Source organism: Grampus griseus (assembly GCF_964374135.1).
Source record: "Grampus griseus genome assembly, chromosome: 19".
Taxonomy (NCBI): domain Eukaryota; kingdom Metazoa; phylum Chordata; class Mammalia; order Artiodactyla; family Delphinidae; genus Grampus; species Grampus griseus.
In genome coordinates, this window is record NC_139013.1 from 15,967,846 (window position 1) to 15,985,837 (window position 17,992).

General features: G+C 55.5%; 1 protein-coding gene and 1 long non-coding RNA gene across 4 annotated transcripts; one reads left to right on the forward strand and one right to left on the reverse strand.

Annotated features, from left to right (window-relative positions):
• The first annotated feature begins 426 nt into the window (after window positions 1-426).
• LOC309836537 lies at window positions 427-5,635 on the forward strand. The gene is made up of 3 exons (XR_014298165.1): window positions 427-651; window positions 2,996-3,067; window positions 3,946-5,635. It is a non-coding gene; the product is annotated as an uncharacterized lncRNA (long non-coding RNA).
• On the reverse strand, window positions 988-15,734 carry LSR (lipolysis stimulated lipoprotein receptor). 3 transcript variants are annotated; one of them, XM_082676633.1, is made up of 10 exons: window positions 15,367-15,734; window positions 13,843-14,187; window positions 8,625-8,744; window positions 6,435-6,491; window positions 5,734-5,880; window positions 2,538-2,690; window positions 2,342-2,401; window positions 2,110-2,241; window positions 1,219-1,853; window positions 988-1,124 (listed from the first exon to the last, which is right to left on the reverse strand). In XM_082676633.1, the coding sequence occupies exons 1-10, from the start codon at window positions 15,476-15,478 to the stop codon at window positions 1,089-1,091; spliced, it is 1,797 nt and encodes a 598-aa protein (XP_082532759.1). In that variant the 5' UTR covers window positions 15,479-15,734; the 3' UTR covers window positions 988-1,088. The 3 variants fall into 3 exon arrangements, with proteins under 3 accessions (XP_082532759.1, XP_082532760.1, XP_082532761.1); XM_082676634.1 differs by lacking the exon at window positions 6,435-6,491; XM_082676635.1 differs by lacking the exons at window positions 5,734-5,880; window positions 6,435-6,491.
• Between the last annotated feature and the right edge of the window lie 2,258 nt (window positions 15,735-17,992).

Consider the following 17,992-nt stretch of genomic DNA (forward strand, 5'->3'; position numbering starts at 1 on the left):
ATCACGGGGACAAACAGTGGGGTCATGTGAGGAGGAGATGCCGCCGCCGCCGCCGCCGCCGCTGCTCCTGCAGCCGCCTCCGCCCTCTCGCCCGCCGGCCGGCTCCCGGCGGCTCTAGGCTCCGGGACGCAGCGCAGCCGCCCCCCGCCCGCTCTTCGCGGCCCTCGGGCCTCCTTCCCTGAGTAGCCGCCGCCGCCGCGACTTTTTTTAACCCGGCCCGCCCTGGATGGCCGCAGCCTCTCCCCTGGGTCGCCGGCTCGCGCGTCCGCCGCCCGGCCTGGCCCAGTGCGGCGGCGGATCGCTGCTGCAGCCGCCGCCGCCGCTTTCTATTTTTTCCCCCTTTTTTTTCCTCCTTTACTTGAGCTGCGCGCGCGCGGCGGCGGCGGCGGCGCGAGCCCGGGGCCGACGCGCGCGGGGGGAGGGCAGCCCCCGGGGAGCGCGCGCGCTGTCTGTCTCCGATGGAGGGCGGGTGCGCGGGCCCGGGTGTCGGCTGGGCGCGAGGTCGCCGTCGCCGCCAGCGCGGCCGCCGCCCCGGCACCCGCCGGCGGGCCGCCCGAGTGGAACGCGGGCCCGGATGGAACGCCGGGGAACCCGGAGGAGGGGCTCTGGTCGCCGGGAACAAGGCAGGCGGCGGGGTTTGGAGACAGAAAAGTAGGTCGGGGGCGGGGGGAAGAGTGGATGGGGTGGAAGGGGAGAGGAGCGCGCACGCGCGCCCCCGGCGGCCGCGCTGTGGTGCGCGAAGGCGGGGGCCCGAGGCGCATGCGCACGTCTGGGCGGGTCCGGGGGCGCGCACGCAGGGCGGGGCGGAGCCAGCGTGGGGCACGTATTCCTGGCCGCCGAGAGACGGAGAAGGCAGAGCTGGTCCTTTCCTCCTGGGTCGGGACGCAAGTCCCAAGAGAGAACTGGACATGCGGCCTTTTGCAGACACACACAGCAGCTGTCCGGGCTCCCCACCTCGCGCAGCAAAACAAACGCTTTCCTCCAGACTTAGGACTTGTGATCATAAGTTTTATTAGTCTTAGGAGGAGAATATCAATAATTCCTCAAATTTAAAAAAAAGTACAAAAGTTACATACAAAACGTTGAGATCAGACGACTAAACTTTCCCGACTCAGGCCCAAGTTCTGCAAGGGAAAAAGAAAGAAGGATGTGAGCTGGGGAGGACAGGAGAAGAGGGTCCAGGAAGGCTCTTAGAGCCAGGTAGGGCCGTTCACTCACCTTCTTAAGCCTCCGCTCCCGTGAGGCCTGGGAGTCAGTCTCAGAGTAAGGGGGAGGCGCTGGAGGGTAGTAGCCTTCCTCTTCTTCCTCCCTGTAAGGTCTCCTTCTCTCCGCTGGCCCCTTTTTCCGCAAGGCCTCTTCTAGTAGCTGCCCATCATATTGGGGGTCCCCAGACCTGGAGCCATCACCTGGAGGGTCCCGGGAGGGGTGGTAGCGGGCCCTAGGGTCAGCATGAGGGCGGCCTCTAGACCTGAAGTCATCATAGTAGGGATCCCGGGAGTGTGGGAAGTGCCTTGAGTCGTCTTGGTCTTGGTCTTGGTCGTAGAGGTCATCACGGCTGCGGCTTCGGGGGGGTGCACAGGCCCGGCCTCTCCTCCCACCACTTGGGGGAGACCTCCCTGATTCGGCGGAGCCCGGCCGGGCGAGGTCATCTAGAGCATCCACAGAACGGGCTCGGGGCCGCCCGGCCCCCCAGCCACTCCCTGGCCGGTCCAGGGGGGGCTCTTGTTCCCACCTCCTCGAACTCCGGGGGGAGTGGTGACCCCACTCCTCATCCCGGATCGGGGTGAGGGCAGGGCCCCGGGAAGGCCGGGATCTCCAGTCGTCCTCATGGAGGGAGGTGACTTCACTCATGGCTGTGGGAAGGAAGGTGTCACTGGTGGGAGGAGGTCAGGACCTAATGTCAGGAGCCCTGTGGTCCAGCAATGTCACCCACTTGGCTCATATACTCTCAAGGGGGCCCTAGGCTTTTCATCTATTTAGTGATGATCGTACACTTCACTGTGGCCATGGTAGGGAATGAGGGATTGTGTCCAGGATTTGGAGCAGGTATCAGGGAGTCATGTTTCCCCCAACCCCCGCAAGAATCCCTCAGACCCCAAGGCTCCTCACCTCGCTCTACACGGCCATTTGGGGGACCAGGTCGAGAAGAGTCAAAGTTGGCCAGCTCCTTCTCCATGTAGTACAGGACCCGCATGGAGTCGTCCTGCTGGTTGGCCTGAATCCTATAGCCACTACGGATTTCTGGGGACAGGAGTTGGAGGTGATCAGTTCCGGGAGGTTGGATGCTGACCCAGCCCCCTCCCCTATAGGCATGTCCAACCTCATAAGGATTGGTTCTCACCAGAGGTCACGTTGCTGTCTGTGTCACGAAGCAGGGGTACCTGGGAGCTGTGGCCACCAACTGGGGGAGACTGGCTGTCAGGAGGAAAACCCTGCATTCCCAGCCCCCAAGCCCCCCTTCCAGCCCCAGACCCCTTAGTGGCCAAATACCCAGCCTGGCCCCTGCCCCAGCTGCTCCTGGCTCCCCCCGACCTCACCTGAGCTATTCCTGTCGAAGTCTCCAGAGTACCCGTTGTACAGAGGGCCCATGGGAATCATGGCTGGGGTCTTGGCAGGGGAGAGGTGGGCATAGGTGCTGGGGGCGTAGATGCTTGGGACGCCTGAGGTGGCAGCTTTGCCTGCAGCATACACTGGGGAGGACACGCATAGCATGAGAAGGCCCCCAGGGGCCACATGCCTTCTTCCCACCCCACCTCCCGCCACCCCAGGCTGAGGAGCTTCCCTAGGTGCTTGGTTGGTTTCTGCAGGGTCCCTGAGGTTAGGGGACATCAGCTTCATGGAGTCCACACCTCCTGTGCCATGCCTCACAGAAGTTTCAGGATGGGGGGGGTGCATATTGGCAGCTGGCGGCCCCGATCTGGTAGGCCAGTATGTTTTAGACAGTTTGATGGTTTGCCAACATCTGACAAGGTTTTACATCAAACTCTCCTGCCAGCTTATCACAAGATGCGGCCACCCTGGACCTGCATTCCTACAGAGCAACAGGGGCAGAGGCGCCCTATAGCCGGTAAACAAGTATTCCCTTTGGCAGCTGAGCCCTTGCTCTAGAAAAATGGATCATCTTGCAGGGGGAATCCCATGCCTACTCCCCTCTCACGCCTGCCCCGTCCTCCCCACAGGGTCTTGCAGAGCCAAAGGTGATGGGACTCAGTCTGAGGCAGGATCTTGGGAGCCTCAGCGTTCACTTGCCTCAGCGAAGCAGCAAAGCGTCTCCTCTAGTGTTTCCCACTTGGGGGCCGCACCCACCCCACCCCCGCCTGGTTCTAGGCTTGACAGCTCAAGGGCAAATCCTCCTCCTCTCCCTGCCACCTTCCTCCCCAGGCAAGAGGTTGGGTTCTGGTGGCTGCTTTGAGGCAAAAGTCATGGGCCTGGGCAAGTCACTTCCTCCCTGGGACTCCAACAGGAAGATGGAGTGGGGAGATGGGCTCAGAAAGCTCCCTTCACCTCTGATTCAGTTGGGAGGCAGAAGGCTCAGTGCTCAGCCCCACCCCACCCAGCCCTGAAGAAGCCCTTCGGCGGCTCAGCTGATGTGCCCTTTTATAATTAACTGTGGGAGCTGCTGCTCCAGGACAGCTCAGCAGGACTGTGGCTGTGACAGAAACGACAGGGCCTCCGGCAGGGAGTTAATGGGACCTCACTTTGGGGTAACAGGGTCTCAGGATGGAGGAAATGGGGCCCTGGGCCTGGCATTTGCAGTCCTGGTCCCAGCCTTAGTTAGTGGGGTAACTGCGAACTTGTTTGCAGCCCTTGAGGATTCCACGCGACCTGTGAAATGACCAACACCCACTGCCCGAGCAATAAGCAAGAAGCTCTCACTAAAAATGATGAGAGGGAGAGGGGATGGCCAGCACGGGCCTCCAGAGAGCAGTGGATTTCTTTTTTCAGGGCCACGATGAAGCAGGTTGCCCACCGCTGAGTTCAGTGACCGTAAAGTTAGCCAGCATGGATTGAGATGCGGCCCCGTGCTGGGCCTGCATACACAGTGCTCCCTTGATGCTCACGACGCCCCCGTGACGGCAGGACCTTGCAGAGAAGGAAACCAGCTGCTCGTCTGAGGTCACGTGGTGTGAGTGGCAGGGCTGTGATTTACCAACGCTGACAGCAGCAAGGTCCAACAGCCAGTGGGCGGGGAACACTCTATGTAGGCCAAGCCCCGCAGTTAATGCGGGACACACCAGTTCACCGGATCCCAACTCACCCTGTACAGCGGGCTCTACCATGGCCCCATTTTACAGAGGAGGAAACTGGGGCTGAGAGGGGAGGTCATTCACTGGGCTTCCCAACAGGTAAGGTGTCCAGCCAGGACTCAAACCTCTACCTGCCCAAGCTTGCAACGACTGCCTATGATTTTACCTGGACCATGTTACACTGCAGTTATGGCACGTGGAAGCCTTAAATATATGGATGCCAACACACAGCCATCTGAGCTACATGGGTAATTCTTTCCACCACCTTGGCCTAGAAATCAGCGGGTGCCAGGAGAGGGGCAGGTCCGTCCCTCTTTTGGTCTCCCATAGTCTAGGTGCTCCTAACACGTAAAGTTATTTATTTCTATCTACCAACATCATCTGTTCATCAAGTAAAGATACGGTGAACTTGACAATGATGAAGGAAAAGGTGAGGTGTCCTCACTAAGAACTAGTAGGGAAGTGTGCTTTCATGGCCCACTTTCAATACAAGGAACAAAAGAGCAGATATGTCTGAATATAAGAAAGTAGCCAGTGTAAACTTCCATGTCAGAGTTGATGAAAATAGTCATGCGAACTTCCCAACAAGTGAGTGCAGAGGTGCTGGTTCACCCAGATGCTCTCTGGAAGGGAACCGGCAGTGCTGAGGTCCCTGAGGAAGGGGAACGGGGCAGCTAGAGGAGGGAGACTCTCTCTTCCTTTCCACCCCTGTTTTGTTTGCTGCTTCTCCCTCCATCTCTGGTCCCACATCTAATCCCAGGCCTGCAGGTGCCCACTCTGAGGCACTGGATGTGTCCTTAAACGGCATCCGTGAGAAATCCGGAGTGCTTGTGTGGATGTGGGTTGTTAAAAGATGCTTGAGTTTGCTGGGGCTGTCAACCTTGTTTGGTTTCTCACCTTTTTCACTTACATTTTGTTTTTATTTTTTTTTGGCCACCCCACGTGTCATGTGGGATGTTAGTTCCCCAACCAGGGATCAAACATGTGCCCCCGGCAGTGGAAGCGTGGAGTCTTAACCACTGGACCACCAGGGAAGCCCCCAAGAATCTGTTTTTAAAGGGAGTTTTACTTTCCGGTGAATAATGTTTTGTACTATTTGAATTTTTTTTTTTTTTTTTACCACGTGCATAAATTATACATTCAAAAGCAAAGACTCAAAATAAATGAAAGGTGAAAAATAAGTGAAGAGCTGAAGTATGTAAATGATAATCTAAAACAGCAGGTCCTCCTTGGCCCACTTTCTCCCAAATTGCTCCCCTTAAAACCTCCAGACCGGGACTTCCCTGGTGGTCCAGTGGTTAAGACTTTGCCTTCCAATGCACAGAGTGCGGGTCGCGGATCTGAGGGCCCACATGCCTCAGGGCCAAAAACCTCCAGACCGGTGAGTGGCACCGTCCCGGGAGGCAGGCAGACGGCCACCTCCTCTCCTTGGACTCAGGAGGGAGGCCAAGCGGGGGCGGACAGGCGAGGGGCGAGGGACACTTACGGGCCTCTGGGCAGCAGCACTTTTCGGGGCAGCAGGGGCACCTGACGTAACAGCAGCAGGTGTGGGGGCAACACTGACACCAGCAGATGCCCAGCAGGAGGAAGACAAGGAAGGCAGCCAGGCAGACCACGACCACGAACAGCCAGTCTGCGGAGAGACAAGAGCCGGCCCTGAGCTGGGAGGCCGGGGAGGGCACAGGGATGCGGGCACCGGGGGCAGTGCGGAGTGAGGGTGGGGCAGGGGCCCTCTGCAGAGCTCTCCGGGAAGCTGCAGCTCTCGCTGGAGTCTCCGCGCCAGGGGCTGGGGCGCAGCTGCAGAGGGACGCCCGCTCCTCTACAACACGGGCCGGCCCCAAAGTTAGGGAGCTCGCCCCAGGCTCATCTGGACGAGGCAGTGAACACAAGGCGACCCGGCCAGAGCAAGATAGGCTGTAGCCTTGAGAGAGGACAGAGAGCCAGCTGCCCAGATCCCGACCCCCAGAAGGGCACTGCAGGCACCAGTCACAGGAGCCCCCTGCCTACACCCCAGGCCCCTCGTCAGCCAGCCCAGCCCACCCCACGGCCCAGAGCCAGGTCACTAGATGCGCCGGAGTCGGAGTCAGGCGGCGTTTTTAGTGGGGTCTGAGCGAGCGGCGTTTAGGGCGGGGGAGAGTACTCGGACAGAAGCGGTAAGTGGTACATGGGGGACTCCACCCGCCCTACCTTCCATGGGCCCCGCCTGAAAACCGGGTAAGAGCTCAGCCACCCCAGAGGTCCTGCCTGGAGGGACAAAAGAGAGACAGATTATGCTGCCCCTGCCCTGAAGCCCAGCTCCGGGGTCATCAGGGTGGAGGTATGCCCTGCAGAAGAGGTGGGGTCGGTGGACTAGCAGGGTCCGAGCATGTGGTTCCTCCCCCATCCCCCCATCCTATGTGGGTGCTGTTTTCCAGAAGATTTCCATCACGTAATTCACTCACTCTCTCCCACCATGGAGGATTCTATTGCCCAGAAGGGTTCCAGGATGTATCCCATGGGTTCTGAAGGATCGACCTTAGTTTGGGACTCCATCTCTTCCACACACACAGGTCCTATTGCCCCAAAGGGTTCCATCCCAGGTGAGAGGGGCAGTCCCTGTTCCACCAGGCACAAGAGGCACAGTAATGCTAGGGCCCATAGAAATGTTTTATTTTAAAATCTGAAGAAAAAAATACGACAATACTGAATATATAACAATGACTTGTCTTTATAACAACACAATCATAAAATGTGTTTTTTTAATCCAGAGGACGAGGCCCTTGAAGGCGAAAGTGCCTACAACCCATAAAAGTCACAGTATGGCCCTGGTTCTCTGCCCACCGGGGTCCCCTACGCAAGCTTCATGGCACAGCTAGTGTCTCGTTTAGGTGCCGCCCGGCACTCTGTGCCCCGCGAGTGCTGTATCTCAGGGGCATCGACACACCTGGCTGTACACCAACAAAGCTCTATCCAGAGCTCAGCACCCCATGCCACATGCCCCCAGGAGAAGGTTCTAGCATATAAACCAGCGGTTCTCAAAGTGTGGTCCTGTCTGGGAGGCCAAGCCGCTCTCCTGGTAACACTAAGCCATCGTTTGCCCTCCTCACTCTCCTTCGCCAGCGCTCTCCTGGTAACACTAAGCCATCGTTTGCCCTCCTCACTCTCCTTCGCCAGCGCTCTCCTGATGACACTAAGCCATCGTTTGCCCTCCTCACTCTCCTTCGCCAGCGCTCTCCTGGTAACACTAAGCCATCGTTTGCCCTCCTCACTCTCCTTCGCCAGCGCTCTCCTGGTAACACTAAGCCATCGTTTGCCCTCCTCACTCTCCTTCGCCAGCGCTCTCCTGGTAACACTAAGCCATTGTTTGCCCTCCTCACTCTCCTTCGCCAGTAGAGGTGCAGGCAGGGGAGCTTTCCACAGGCTCCATCACATGTGATGATGTCATGTGCTCTGATGGTAATCGACTGTGTGCCGGATTCAATTTATAATATGTTAAACAACTATAAATATAACCCACAGAAACGTAAACAAAATTTCTTTGAGCTCCTCAATAATCTTTTACGTGGGTCCTGTGACTAAACTTGAGACATGCTGATGTAGATTGTGCATTTTACCAAAGAACACACAGATTTCTCTGGGTCACTGGTGCATGCATTCTGTCACCCAGACATGAACTCTGTTGCATGATCTGAGCACCCTGGGGCGTGCTCCCCCATCCTGTGCTCGTGCACACATGCGTCACCTTGCATCATGCATGTGATGATGGCAACATCTCACATAGAGCACACACCACGCGAGACTGTATGTGTCGGCTGAGAACAGAGCATCTGGCCAACGGCAGCATCCCTTCCACACATGGCGGGGGGGTGGGGGCTCACAGCCGGGCGGAGGCTGCTGGCGGGTACCCCAGCCTCCCCCTGAGCTTGTAGAGGCAGCCGAGCTTAAGGGGAGCAATAACTACACAAGCCACACAGTGCCATCCCAGCAGGGCAGAGGGCCGGCTTCCCGTGCTCTGGCAAGGGACTCCGGGGTGAGAGGTGGCTCTGGGGGTGGGGCAGAAGCCTCCTCTCAATTATATACGCCATCAACCCTCCTCGCTCACTGCCCATCAACTCTAACCGTTTCTGTATTTTTAAAAACGGAGACTGGGAAGAGGTAGAGTCCCCATTTCTCTCCACTCTTAGTTCTGGCTCTGGTTTATTTGAAATGTTGCGGCGGGCGAGGGGTCCCTACCCTGCCTGGGGTGCAGGGTACAAATGAGCCCAAGTGACTGGTGGTGCTGTGAGGGGAGAACAGAGCAGACGACAGAGCCCAGAGAGTGAGCCGGAGGGCAGAGAGCAGATACAGCAGTGGCAGAAGAAGCCCCCGACCCTGTCCCTCAGGGCCCAGCCCACTCACCGAGGACGATGAGCTCTGCGTAGGCCTCGTTGTTCCCCTGGAGGTCCTGGGCTGAGACCACAGAGCAGTAGTACACACCGCTGTCCCCCCAAGCCGTCTGTTCAAAGGTCAGGTCAGCATCTGCGTCAGGAGGAGACGCGTGAGGGCACCTCGGGGGAGGGGTGCCTGATGCCCGCAGCCCCTGCCATGAGCACATGGGGAAGGGGGCTGCAGACAGACGAGTGAAAATTGAATCACTCATACCAAGGGTGCTCTACCTTTTAGGCTTGGTTCTAAACACTTAATGCGGGGAATTTCAAGAAGGTTGTCAGATGGCGCTGTTACCTTCCCTGTCTTGTAGAGAAAAGAAAGAGGTCTGGTGAAATTACTGATGAGCTGTACAATTGTGGCAAAAACTGCGGTGGTGGGGCTGGGACGGTCTGACTCCAGAGCCAACACTTCAGACTTACGCCTTCCTCTGTCGCATGTCCCAAAGCAAAAGTCGACTCCCCAAGACACGACCCACCACAGAGCCTAGTGCAGACCCAGGGGCCTGGGGCCTGGATAAGGAAGCAAAGATAAACAGGCCAGATTCCAGGAATCAGGAGTCACGCAGGCATGAGAAGGCGGGGATGTGAGGGAGAGACTTAGACTAGTCTCTTAGACTAGTTCCCTCGTCCTCCGGCCACCATTGGCACCCCGCTTCCAGGTCAGGCCCAGGGCTTGGGGACGCTCTGTGAAGCAGCCCGGGGCAAGGAGCCTGTTAATTACACCAGAAAAGAAAGTGTTTCGCACATCCAGTTTCCTCTCTGCTCCTCAGGCCCTAATTAGTTAAATCCCTCCAGCCATTCACCAGGGCAGGACAGGGTGTGAGATGGGGCTGCGGGGCAACTCCACCTTAGGCCCCCCGGGAGGACAGGAGGTAGGAACAGGCCAGAGACAGCACCCCCAGAGGCCCACAGCCTTTCTCCCCAGCTGCTCTGGCTCCCTCAGACCTGCCTACCACCTTGCCCCACGGACCCCTGCCCTTCCCCAGGACAGTTCCGAGGGCAGCCACTGCGTGCGCCCCAGTCCACAGCACCTGGGCATCAGTCAACTGCCAAAGGAACGAAAGACCCGGAGCCTCCTTCATTCTTCGGAAGGAAGCCCTCACATCCATAGAAAAACCTCCTCTCGATGTCTATCTACACCATTCCAATCGCCTCACCCTGGCTCACAAGGCCCTTGCAGTGACACACGGCCACTGGTCACCACACCAGCCTCATCCCCCCAACTCTCCCTCACTCACTAGACTCCAGACACACTGGCCGCCTCACTGTCCCCCCACGTGCTGGGCTCACAACTGCCTCAGCCTGCACTCCTGCTGTTCCCTCTGCCTGGCTCTGTGTTCACAGACCCTCGGGGGGCTGGTTCCATCCTGCTGGCACAGCTCCCCTGCCAGACTGCCTAATTGTATCAGCCAGCTTAGGGGCTGACTGGCCATGATCCCATCTCCAGGAGGAAGCGGGCTCCAGGCAAGCAGAGCCTGGTCTGTCCTGGTCGCTGCTGAGTCCTCCGGGGCCTGGCCAGGATCTGGGAACGAACCCCTTCCCTCCGCATGCTGACCTTCCTTAGTGCTCTGGGCATGTGGCTATATCCGAATAGGCGCCCGATAGTCATTCAATATGCGACACACGATTACTGAATGCATCTGATGATGTTCCAGGCAGTAAGTGAGGCACCTGGTGGACTGAAGAGCAACGGTTCTCAAAGTGGGATCCGTGGGACCCAGGGTTCCGCCAGGCCTTTGCAGGGGATCCCTGAGGTCAAAGTTATTTTCATAATAATCGTAAGATATTTGCCTTTTTCACTTAATCTCATGAGTGTAGTGCGGAGCTTTCCAGAGGCTGCACGTGTGTGTTATCACAATACATCGAACGCAGAAGCAGCTTTGAGAAGCCAGCTTCTATTCAGCCAGACTCTGAGATGTGCAAAAACATAAAATCAATGCCATACATTTTCATTAGAGTTTTTCATTTGGAAAATACGGTTATTTTTTCATAAAAGTATGTTATTTATACTAATCTATAGTTTATTATCATCATTTAAAAAAGTTTTTTATCTTCTCAGTATATTTTTTCATAAAAGTATGTTATTTATACTAATCTATAGAGTTTATTATCATCATAAAAAATTTTTTTTATCTTCTCAGTTTTCTAGCTGTAAAAACAAAGCTCTTTGAGGACCTCAGTAATTAAGAGTGTAAGGAGGCCCTAAGACCCACACGTTTGAGAACCACTGCTGTAGAGGACAGGTATGAACCCCTGCCCTTACACGGCTCAGATCCTAACTGGGAAAGAGTGACAAATAAAAAATTTAAACATATCGAGGATCAGATGGTGATAGCAGTAATAGAAGGCAGACAGGAAGTGCCTCTGTTGTAGAGGTGGGGACCGTGCAGAGTTTAAGTGACCCGAAAGGTAGGGTGACCCTGGGCGCAGACACTCCTTCGTGGTCACGTATCCAGCCCCCAGTTATTGATCTCTTACTATGTGCTGGGTCCCTCTGCCTATGTTCTTTCATGGAATTATCCTAAAACTCTAACCTACATTCTCCCAAATCCTCCAGATTCTCCATAACACCCTCTTGGCCCATCATTTTTTCCACTTGTATCTTTAAATCAGACTCTAAAAATGCCTCTCCAAAACCAGAACCCAAGAGGAGGGCCCCGCCCAAAGCTGGAGGGGGGCGGGAAGGCAGCCCCTAGGCCAGCAAGAGCTCCTAGGCCAGAAGCTAAACTCTGGGCTCCTGCGGGCCGGATCTGGGTCTCAATGCGTTTTGTTTGGCCTGCACAATGTTTTCAAAACCCATGAAAAATACCACTTTCCGGCTTCTTTTGATCAGTTCTAAGGCCTGGGCCCACCTCCTTCCTGCAAGGCGCACCCTGTTCCCAGTCTATGTCTGGTCCTGACATCACCTGGGCTGGGCATTGCTCTAATTGTTTTAGGTGCAAGGAGAAAATGCCGGGCCTCCACTTGGGAACAGGAGCTGGGCTTTCCTCCACCTCCCTGGGCCTCTAATTCCTCATCTGCACACAGCAGAGGCGGCCCTGGTGATCTCAGGAGGGGGTCCCATGAGCTCTCAGGTCCAGTGCTACTGAGTTGGGGGCACATGGGCCCCAAGCAGCCTGAAGAGGTAGAAACAGGGCCCCAATCCAGGCGCCCACATCACCCAAAGGACGGAAGAACGGAAGGGGAAGCGGGACCCTCCCAAGCTGAGGGACACTGCTCTGGTTTTCCCAGGATGACTTTCACTTTTAAAATCTGGGCTGTTGGTGACCCTAGGAATTCCAAAGAGAACTCTGCTTTTCTCCATCCTCAAGGCTGAAATGGAGGAAGCTCCCATGGCTACTGGGCTTCCTGAAAGGACATACACACAATGGATGTTTACAAATCATGGCCTATATCAAACATGGGCCCAGGTCAAGGCAACTTGAAAGACCTGGGCCTGTGGGGCCTCTGGAGCAGGAAGAATCTGCCCCAGATAGAGCCTGAAGGTCACTTGAGTTCTGGACTCAGCAAATGGGGCACAGTTCCAGCCAGTCTTCAAGGGCACTCTCAGGACTGAAGCTGTCCTGACAGGGCTGTCCGGTCATAACCTGGTCCAGGCTGGAGAAGTCCCTGGATTATGGGGTAGGGGCCTACGCAGGTTGAACCCGCAAGAAGCCGTTTATCCACAAGAACAGCAGGAGGCTTTGGGCTCGCTGCCCGTGGAAATTCAGAGCCAGCAGGGCCAGTCCCTCCCCAAAACAAGACTGACATGCTGGGTCCCTGCCCATGGTCTAGACAGAGGGTGGGGAGGACTGTGTTCCAAGGCCTGGTCTCTTGGAGTTGGTAAAGGGATGCCCCCTTCCCTCCTCGGCCCCCATGCCCATGATTGAAACTCTAATCCTTGTTGAAGCAGGTGAGCCTTCGTCCCTCACCCACTGCTGCCCATCACCCTCCTCTCTGACGGCTAGATTCTTTAGGGCACAGTCCCAGTTCCTCTTCAAATCATATCTGCAGCGGTTTTGAGCGGTGAGCCCCGAGTCATTATCACATATCACCCAGGTCTGTTTTCTTTGTAGCACTTTGCAGGACTCTCTGAAATTCTCTTACTCCTTCTTTATCTGCTTGTTTGTTGCCTGTCTCATCCCACGAGAACATCACCTCCTTGAGGACAGGGATCTTGGCTGCCCTGATCACCCCTGTAGCCCCAGCACTGGTTACCATAGCTTCTGGCACTTAGAAGATGTCCCATAAATACCAAATAAATGGATGAATGAATGAACGGCTTCCCCACTGCCCTTTACCCGGTTCCAACAGGCACCTCCTATCAGCAGCTAGCATTATGGTGAAGGACAAGGGTTCTCAGTGCTGCCTGATTCAAATCCCAGCTCCAGCCCTTCACTGGCTGTGCACCAAGACAAGCTACTTTATCTCTCTGTGCCTCAGCTGTCCTGAGTGTAAAATGTGGGCATAAAGCACCTGGCAAGTTGTAGGCTTTCTCCATTAAAATCCCTCACCCCTTTGGTTCACTCCTGTTACCTCCTCAGTGAGTTCTTTGCTGAACTCCCTGGGCAAGCAAAGGGGTTATTAGCTTGAAGACTAGACCCAAAGTGTCTGACTTAGACTCCCACCAGCTGTGTGACCTTGTGCAAGTCACTTGACCTCTCTGGGTCTCTGTAAAGTGACAATAACAGAATCTACCCACTCAATTATTGTGGTCTAAATGAGTCAATCCATGTCAAACTGGATTAGAGCCCGGCACACAGGAGGCTCTTTAAGAGTTGTTACTTATATAAATTCTACTTATTATTGCTGATGCTACTAGTATTATTATAGAACCCCGCCTCTCTCTCCATTACCCACTTTTCTTTATCTTCAAGCACTTGATAGTATGTGTTGTGTTTATCTTATTTGTCTCCCTCACTGGAATTCAAGCTCCAGGAGGGAAGGGATTTGATGATTTTGTTTACTGCTGTATATCCAAGGCCTCAGACGGTGCCTGGTATATGTTAGGTGCTCAATAAACCTTTGCTGTTAAATAAAGCAATGGACGGATGGGTAGAAGAAAGGATCCCTCCCTCTGTCAATCCTTTCAGACACTGGCGCTGACGAACTTCCAGGTGGGGACTCCAGGTTGGGCATGAGGAAGCCAGCACCACCACCCAGTCCAGCCCCAGCCCACCCCCTGCCTCCCCCCTCCCCACCCCACGTACTTCCTGTGATGGTGATCCTCCGGCCCTGGTAGTAGTCTCCCAGGGTCACGGCATTGCCCTGTTTGGTGGCCACAACCCTGACGGTGCGCACGCTGTCCTGGCACTCCACGTAGGGGTTGTAGCCCGGATTACCAGCCGCCAGCTGGGCGTTAAGCTGGTTGTCAACACTGGCTGGGGAGAAGGCGTCAGCAAGGCGGTCCCGGCAGAAAGACTTGTACTTCCAGATCACGATGGGCGCCATGGGGGTCGTGGTCGACTGGTAGGAGCAGGGCAGGGTCACGGGTTGGAATAGGATCACCACGTGGTAGGGGTCTGTCACAGTCACCTGTATGGCGCTGGCAGGGGCTGAGGGCAAGGAGAGTCAGCAGAGGGACCGCTGTGAGCTCAAGGAGGTGCTTCAGCAGGAAGGAGCAACATTACTTGTCACCAGCTTGACATTTACAAGTGTACGGTTTTACAAAGCGCCTGGCACACATTGTTCCTTAATCCCCAAGACCGGTGAGATAGCTCCGATAATCATGCCCATTTTACAGACCCAGGGGGCTGAAGCGGCCGGTGCAAGGTCACATTGGCCAGATTTCTTGGAACATCCTGTCCACCCCTCTTCCCAGAGTGTGACCTCGGAACCGCCCTTGCCCCCTCTTCCCTTGCCCATTCTGTCATGGAAAGGGCCTCTCTGTGGCCCGTGCAGGCAAGCCCAAATGGCCCCCCACAAAGCCCACAGTGCTCAAGGCCCCCCCTCAAAAACAACCACCAAGTGTTCCAAGTTACTCCGGGTTCTGTGAATTTGGAGGGGGGGATTTTGGAGTTGTTTGGACTGCTTTGCATACAATGGTTAAAGCCCCCCTGTAATGTCTCCACCAGCCTCCCACCTCAGCCCACCCAAAAGCATCTCAAATGAACACGCCCAAAGTGCCTGCTGAAAAGTAAAGTACCTCTGATACCCCCACCCAAACAAACATCAGATCCAGCAGAAGATGGTTTCCAAACAAGTCCTTGAGTCCCTTCCACCAGACTCCTACGCACAGATACTTCGGACATGGTTGGGTTGGGGGGTGGGGAGTTTCCAATACCGCACCCACCCAATGCCTGGGCGCTGTTTCTTGATCTCTCCCCCTAGGAATCTTCTACTCCAACGCTCAAGTGCCTTCTCCCCGTTACCCCAAGACTTAGAAATCTCGGCGGGCTACCGAGTCCTCATCCCGGCCTTTCCCAGTGATCGGTGGTCCTTCACCCCTACCCCACAAAGGGTCCCATTCTCCTTGCCGCTCCCGGATTCGCTATCCCGGGAGTTTCACTTCCTGCTATCTCTGAACAAGGGCGGGGGAGCGCTCTCAGGCACGAATAGAGAATTCCTCTCTGGCACACAAGGGATCTCCGGAGACTTGGGGATCAGGAGGTCTTAGTCTCTGTGCTCCCCCTCCCCCAGTTCTCCTGCCTCCTGGGCAGTGGAGAACTCCATCCATCGCCCTTCTACAGTGCCCTCCCGCCGTTCCGCGGCACCAGGGACCCCGCTCTCCGTACCTGTGCACAAGGTGCTGAGAAAGAGCCACACGAAGACGACAGTACCCCAGCCCGGGGTGGCCGGGCAGGAGCCCAGCCGCCCCCAGAAGGGCCGGCGGGCCAAAGGCGCCATCTCGCCGGTCTGGGCGAGTTGGGCCCGAGCGTCCCCTCCCAGGTACCCGGAGGGTAGGGGGCGCGGTGCGCACCAAGACTGGGAGGGGTGCCTGCTCCTCCCCTTCCTCCTTCCGTTCCTTGTTCCTATTCCAAGCCCACCCTGTTCTAGGATTTTAACTAGAGGACATATCGTGGACGAAGAGCATGCTTCCAGCTTTCGGGGAGAAACTTGCTTGACCCGCTGTGGATCTCCGAGCCACTCCACCCCCCGTGGCTCTGGGGAATGGCTCGGCCCAGGTACACAGGGTGAGAACACAGGGCAGGGCTAGGGGGTGGGCGGCGGGGAGGGGCTCCTCCACCTCCCTCCCCGGAAGTGGGCTGACCCAGGTGCGTTCCGGCCCCCGAGGGTCGGAACCAAGTGACCAGCCTGCCGGGAGGGCGCCTGCAGACTAGGGATCCCGTCCGGCCCCCTTCTGCTCAGGTCATGCCGCGCGGGGTGTGAATCACCGAGAATCGAGACTCAACTGGAGTGATTCACCTGTTGAGGGAGGCGGGCGCCGCCGCGCACCTGTTCCCTCTCCGCCCACACCCCTCTCCCCACCTGGCGATGGACCCGCCTAGGTACACCCTGCGGGGAGGGGCGAGTCTAAGCGTGCCTTGGGCTGGACGAAGCTTGCTTTTAGCGCCTGATTTTTCCGGTAGACCTCGGGGTCCTCGCGTTCGGCTGGACTGAGGCGATGCGGTCCTCGCGCGCTTTACACTTAGGCGATATAAAGAACCAAGCGAAGTTTTCGGAAACCAAGTGTGCCTCCTTAGGGATGCCCGAGGGGAGTGGGGCCCAGGAAAAGTTGTAATTCTACTTTGGAAGTTTTCTCCGCCTCCCCGCCCCCCACAATTCCTAACTTTTGGTTTGGCCCCCGGGCGTTCATCGCCCCAGGTCTGGCCTCCGGAAACTATGGCTCTTAAAGGGGCCGAGCGGAGGCGCAGGACTAGGGACGGTTTCCGCCTAAGGATTCGTAGGGAGCGGGGCCACCTGCGTCGAGGGCGGGGTGGGGCGAGGCCAGGCACCCGGAACGCGAGGCGCTCTACGCGGCTCTGCTGTCCTCCGATGGCGGCTAGGGGAAGTGCATCCTGGGGAACTCTGGGAGCTTCTGAGGAGTCCCCCCGGAGGTCGCAAACTGGTTACTGGCTGGCGGGTTACGTACCCAGGGATGTTTTGTTCGACCGCATCCTGTTAAAACCCAAGTTGGATCATGCCCCTCTGCTCAAAACCTTCCCGTGTCTCCCCCTCCCAGCAGAAATCAAAATACTGGGAAGTGGCCTGAGCCCTCTCTGACGTCACCACTCTCCCCCTGGCTTACTCAACTGGCCAACTCAGCGTTTGGGAATGTGCCTCTCACCCTCTCACTTCAGGCCTCTTGCCCTCACTACTTCGTCTGCGGGAACACCCGTCCCTCAGATGGCCACCTGATCCTCCCCTCCTTTAGGGCTTTACTTAAAGGTCATCTTTGCAGTGACACCTTCCCTGACCACTTTTTATAAAATTTCAACCAGGTCACATTCCCCCCCCGCCCCCTCCCCCCTCCCCCCCCCCCCCCGCACACACACTTTTTTGTTGTGGTAAAGTATACATACCATAATAGTAATCATTTTAACCATTTGCAAGTATACAATTCAGCGGCAGTAATTACATTCACATGGTTGTGTACTCATCACCACTATCTAATCTTTTTCATCATCCCCAGTATAGACTCTACTTATTAAACAATAATTCCCCATTCCCACCTGCCCCCAGCACCTGGTCACCTCTTTTCTACTTTCTTTCTCTATCAAATTGCCTATTCTAGGTACCTCATTTAAGTGGAATCATATGACATTTGTCTTCTGTGTCTGGCTTATTTCACTACACATGTTTTCAAGGTCCATCCACATTGTAGCATATATAGCAATCAAAATTTCTGTCCTTTTTATGGCTGAAATAGTATTTCATTTTATGTATATACCACATTATGTGTATCCATTTATCTGTTAGATCCTTGAGTTGTTTCCACCTTTTAGTTATTGTAAATAACACTGCTGTGAACATTGGTGTACAGATACTTGTTTTCAATCCTTTTGGATATATACCTAGGAGAGGAATTACTAGGTCATATTGTAGTTCTAGTTTTAAACTTGAGGAATTGCCAAATTGTTTTCCATATCGATGCACCTTTTGTATTCCCACCAGCAATGCACAAGGGTTCACACCTCACCAACACTTGTTTTTTTCTGTTTTCTTGATTATAGCCATCCTAGTTGGTGTGAAGTGGCATCTCATCAGGGTTTTGATTTGCATTTCCCTAATGACTAATGATATTGAGCATCTTTTCATCTACTTCTTGGCCATTTGTGTATCTTCTTTGGAGAAATGTCTATTCAAACGTTTGCCCATTTTTGAATTGCGTTGTTTTGTTCTCTGCTGTTGAATTGTAGTTCTTTTTATATTCTGAATATTAATCCCTTGTCAGATATATAATTTGCAAATATTTTTTCC

Excerpts from the sequence above, each read along its gene's own strand:
- LSR (XM_082676633.1), bottom strand. The coding sequence starts at position 15,478 with ATGGCGCCTTTGGCCCGCCGGCCCTTCTGGGGGCGGCTGGGCTCCTGC. Across the intron at positions 2,242-2,341 it reads AGACAGCAACGTGACCTCTG|AAATCCGTAGTGGCTATAGG; the intron begins GTGAGAACCAAT and ends TCCTGTCCCCAG. Across the intron at positions 1,125-1,218 it reads GGGAGCGGAGGCTTAAGAAG|AACTTGGGCCTGAGTCGGGA; the intron begins GTGAGTGAACGG and ends TTTCCCTTGCAG.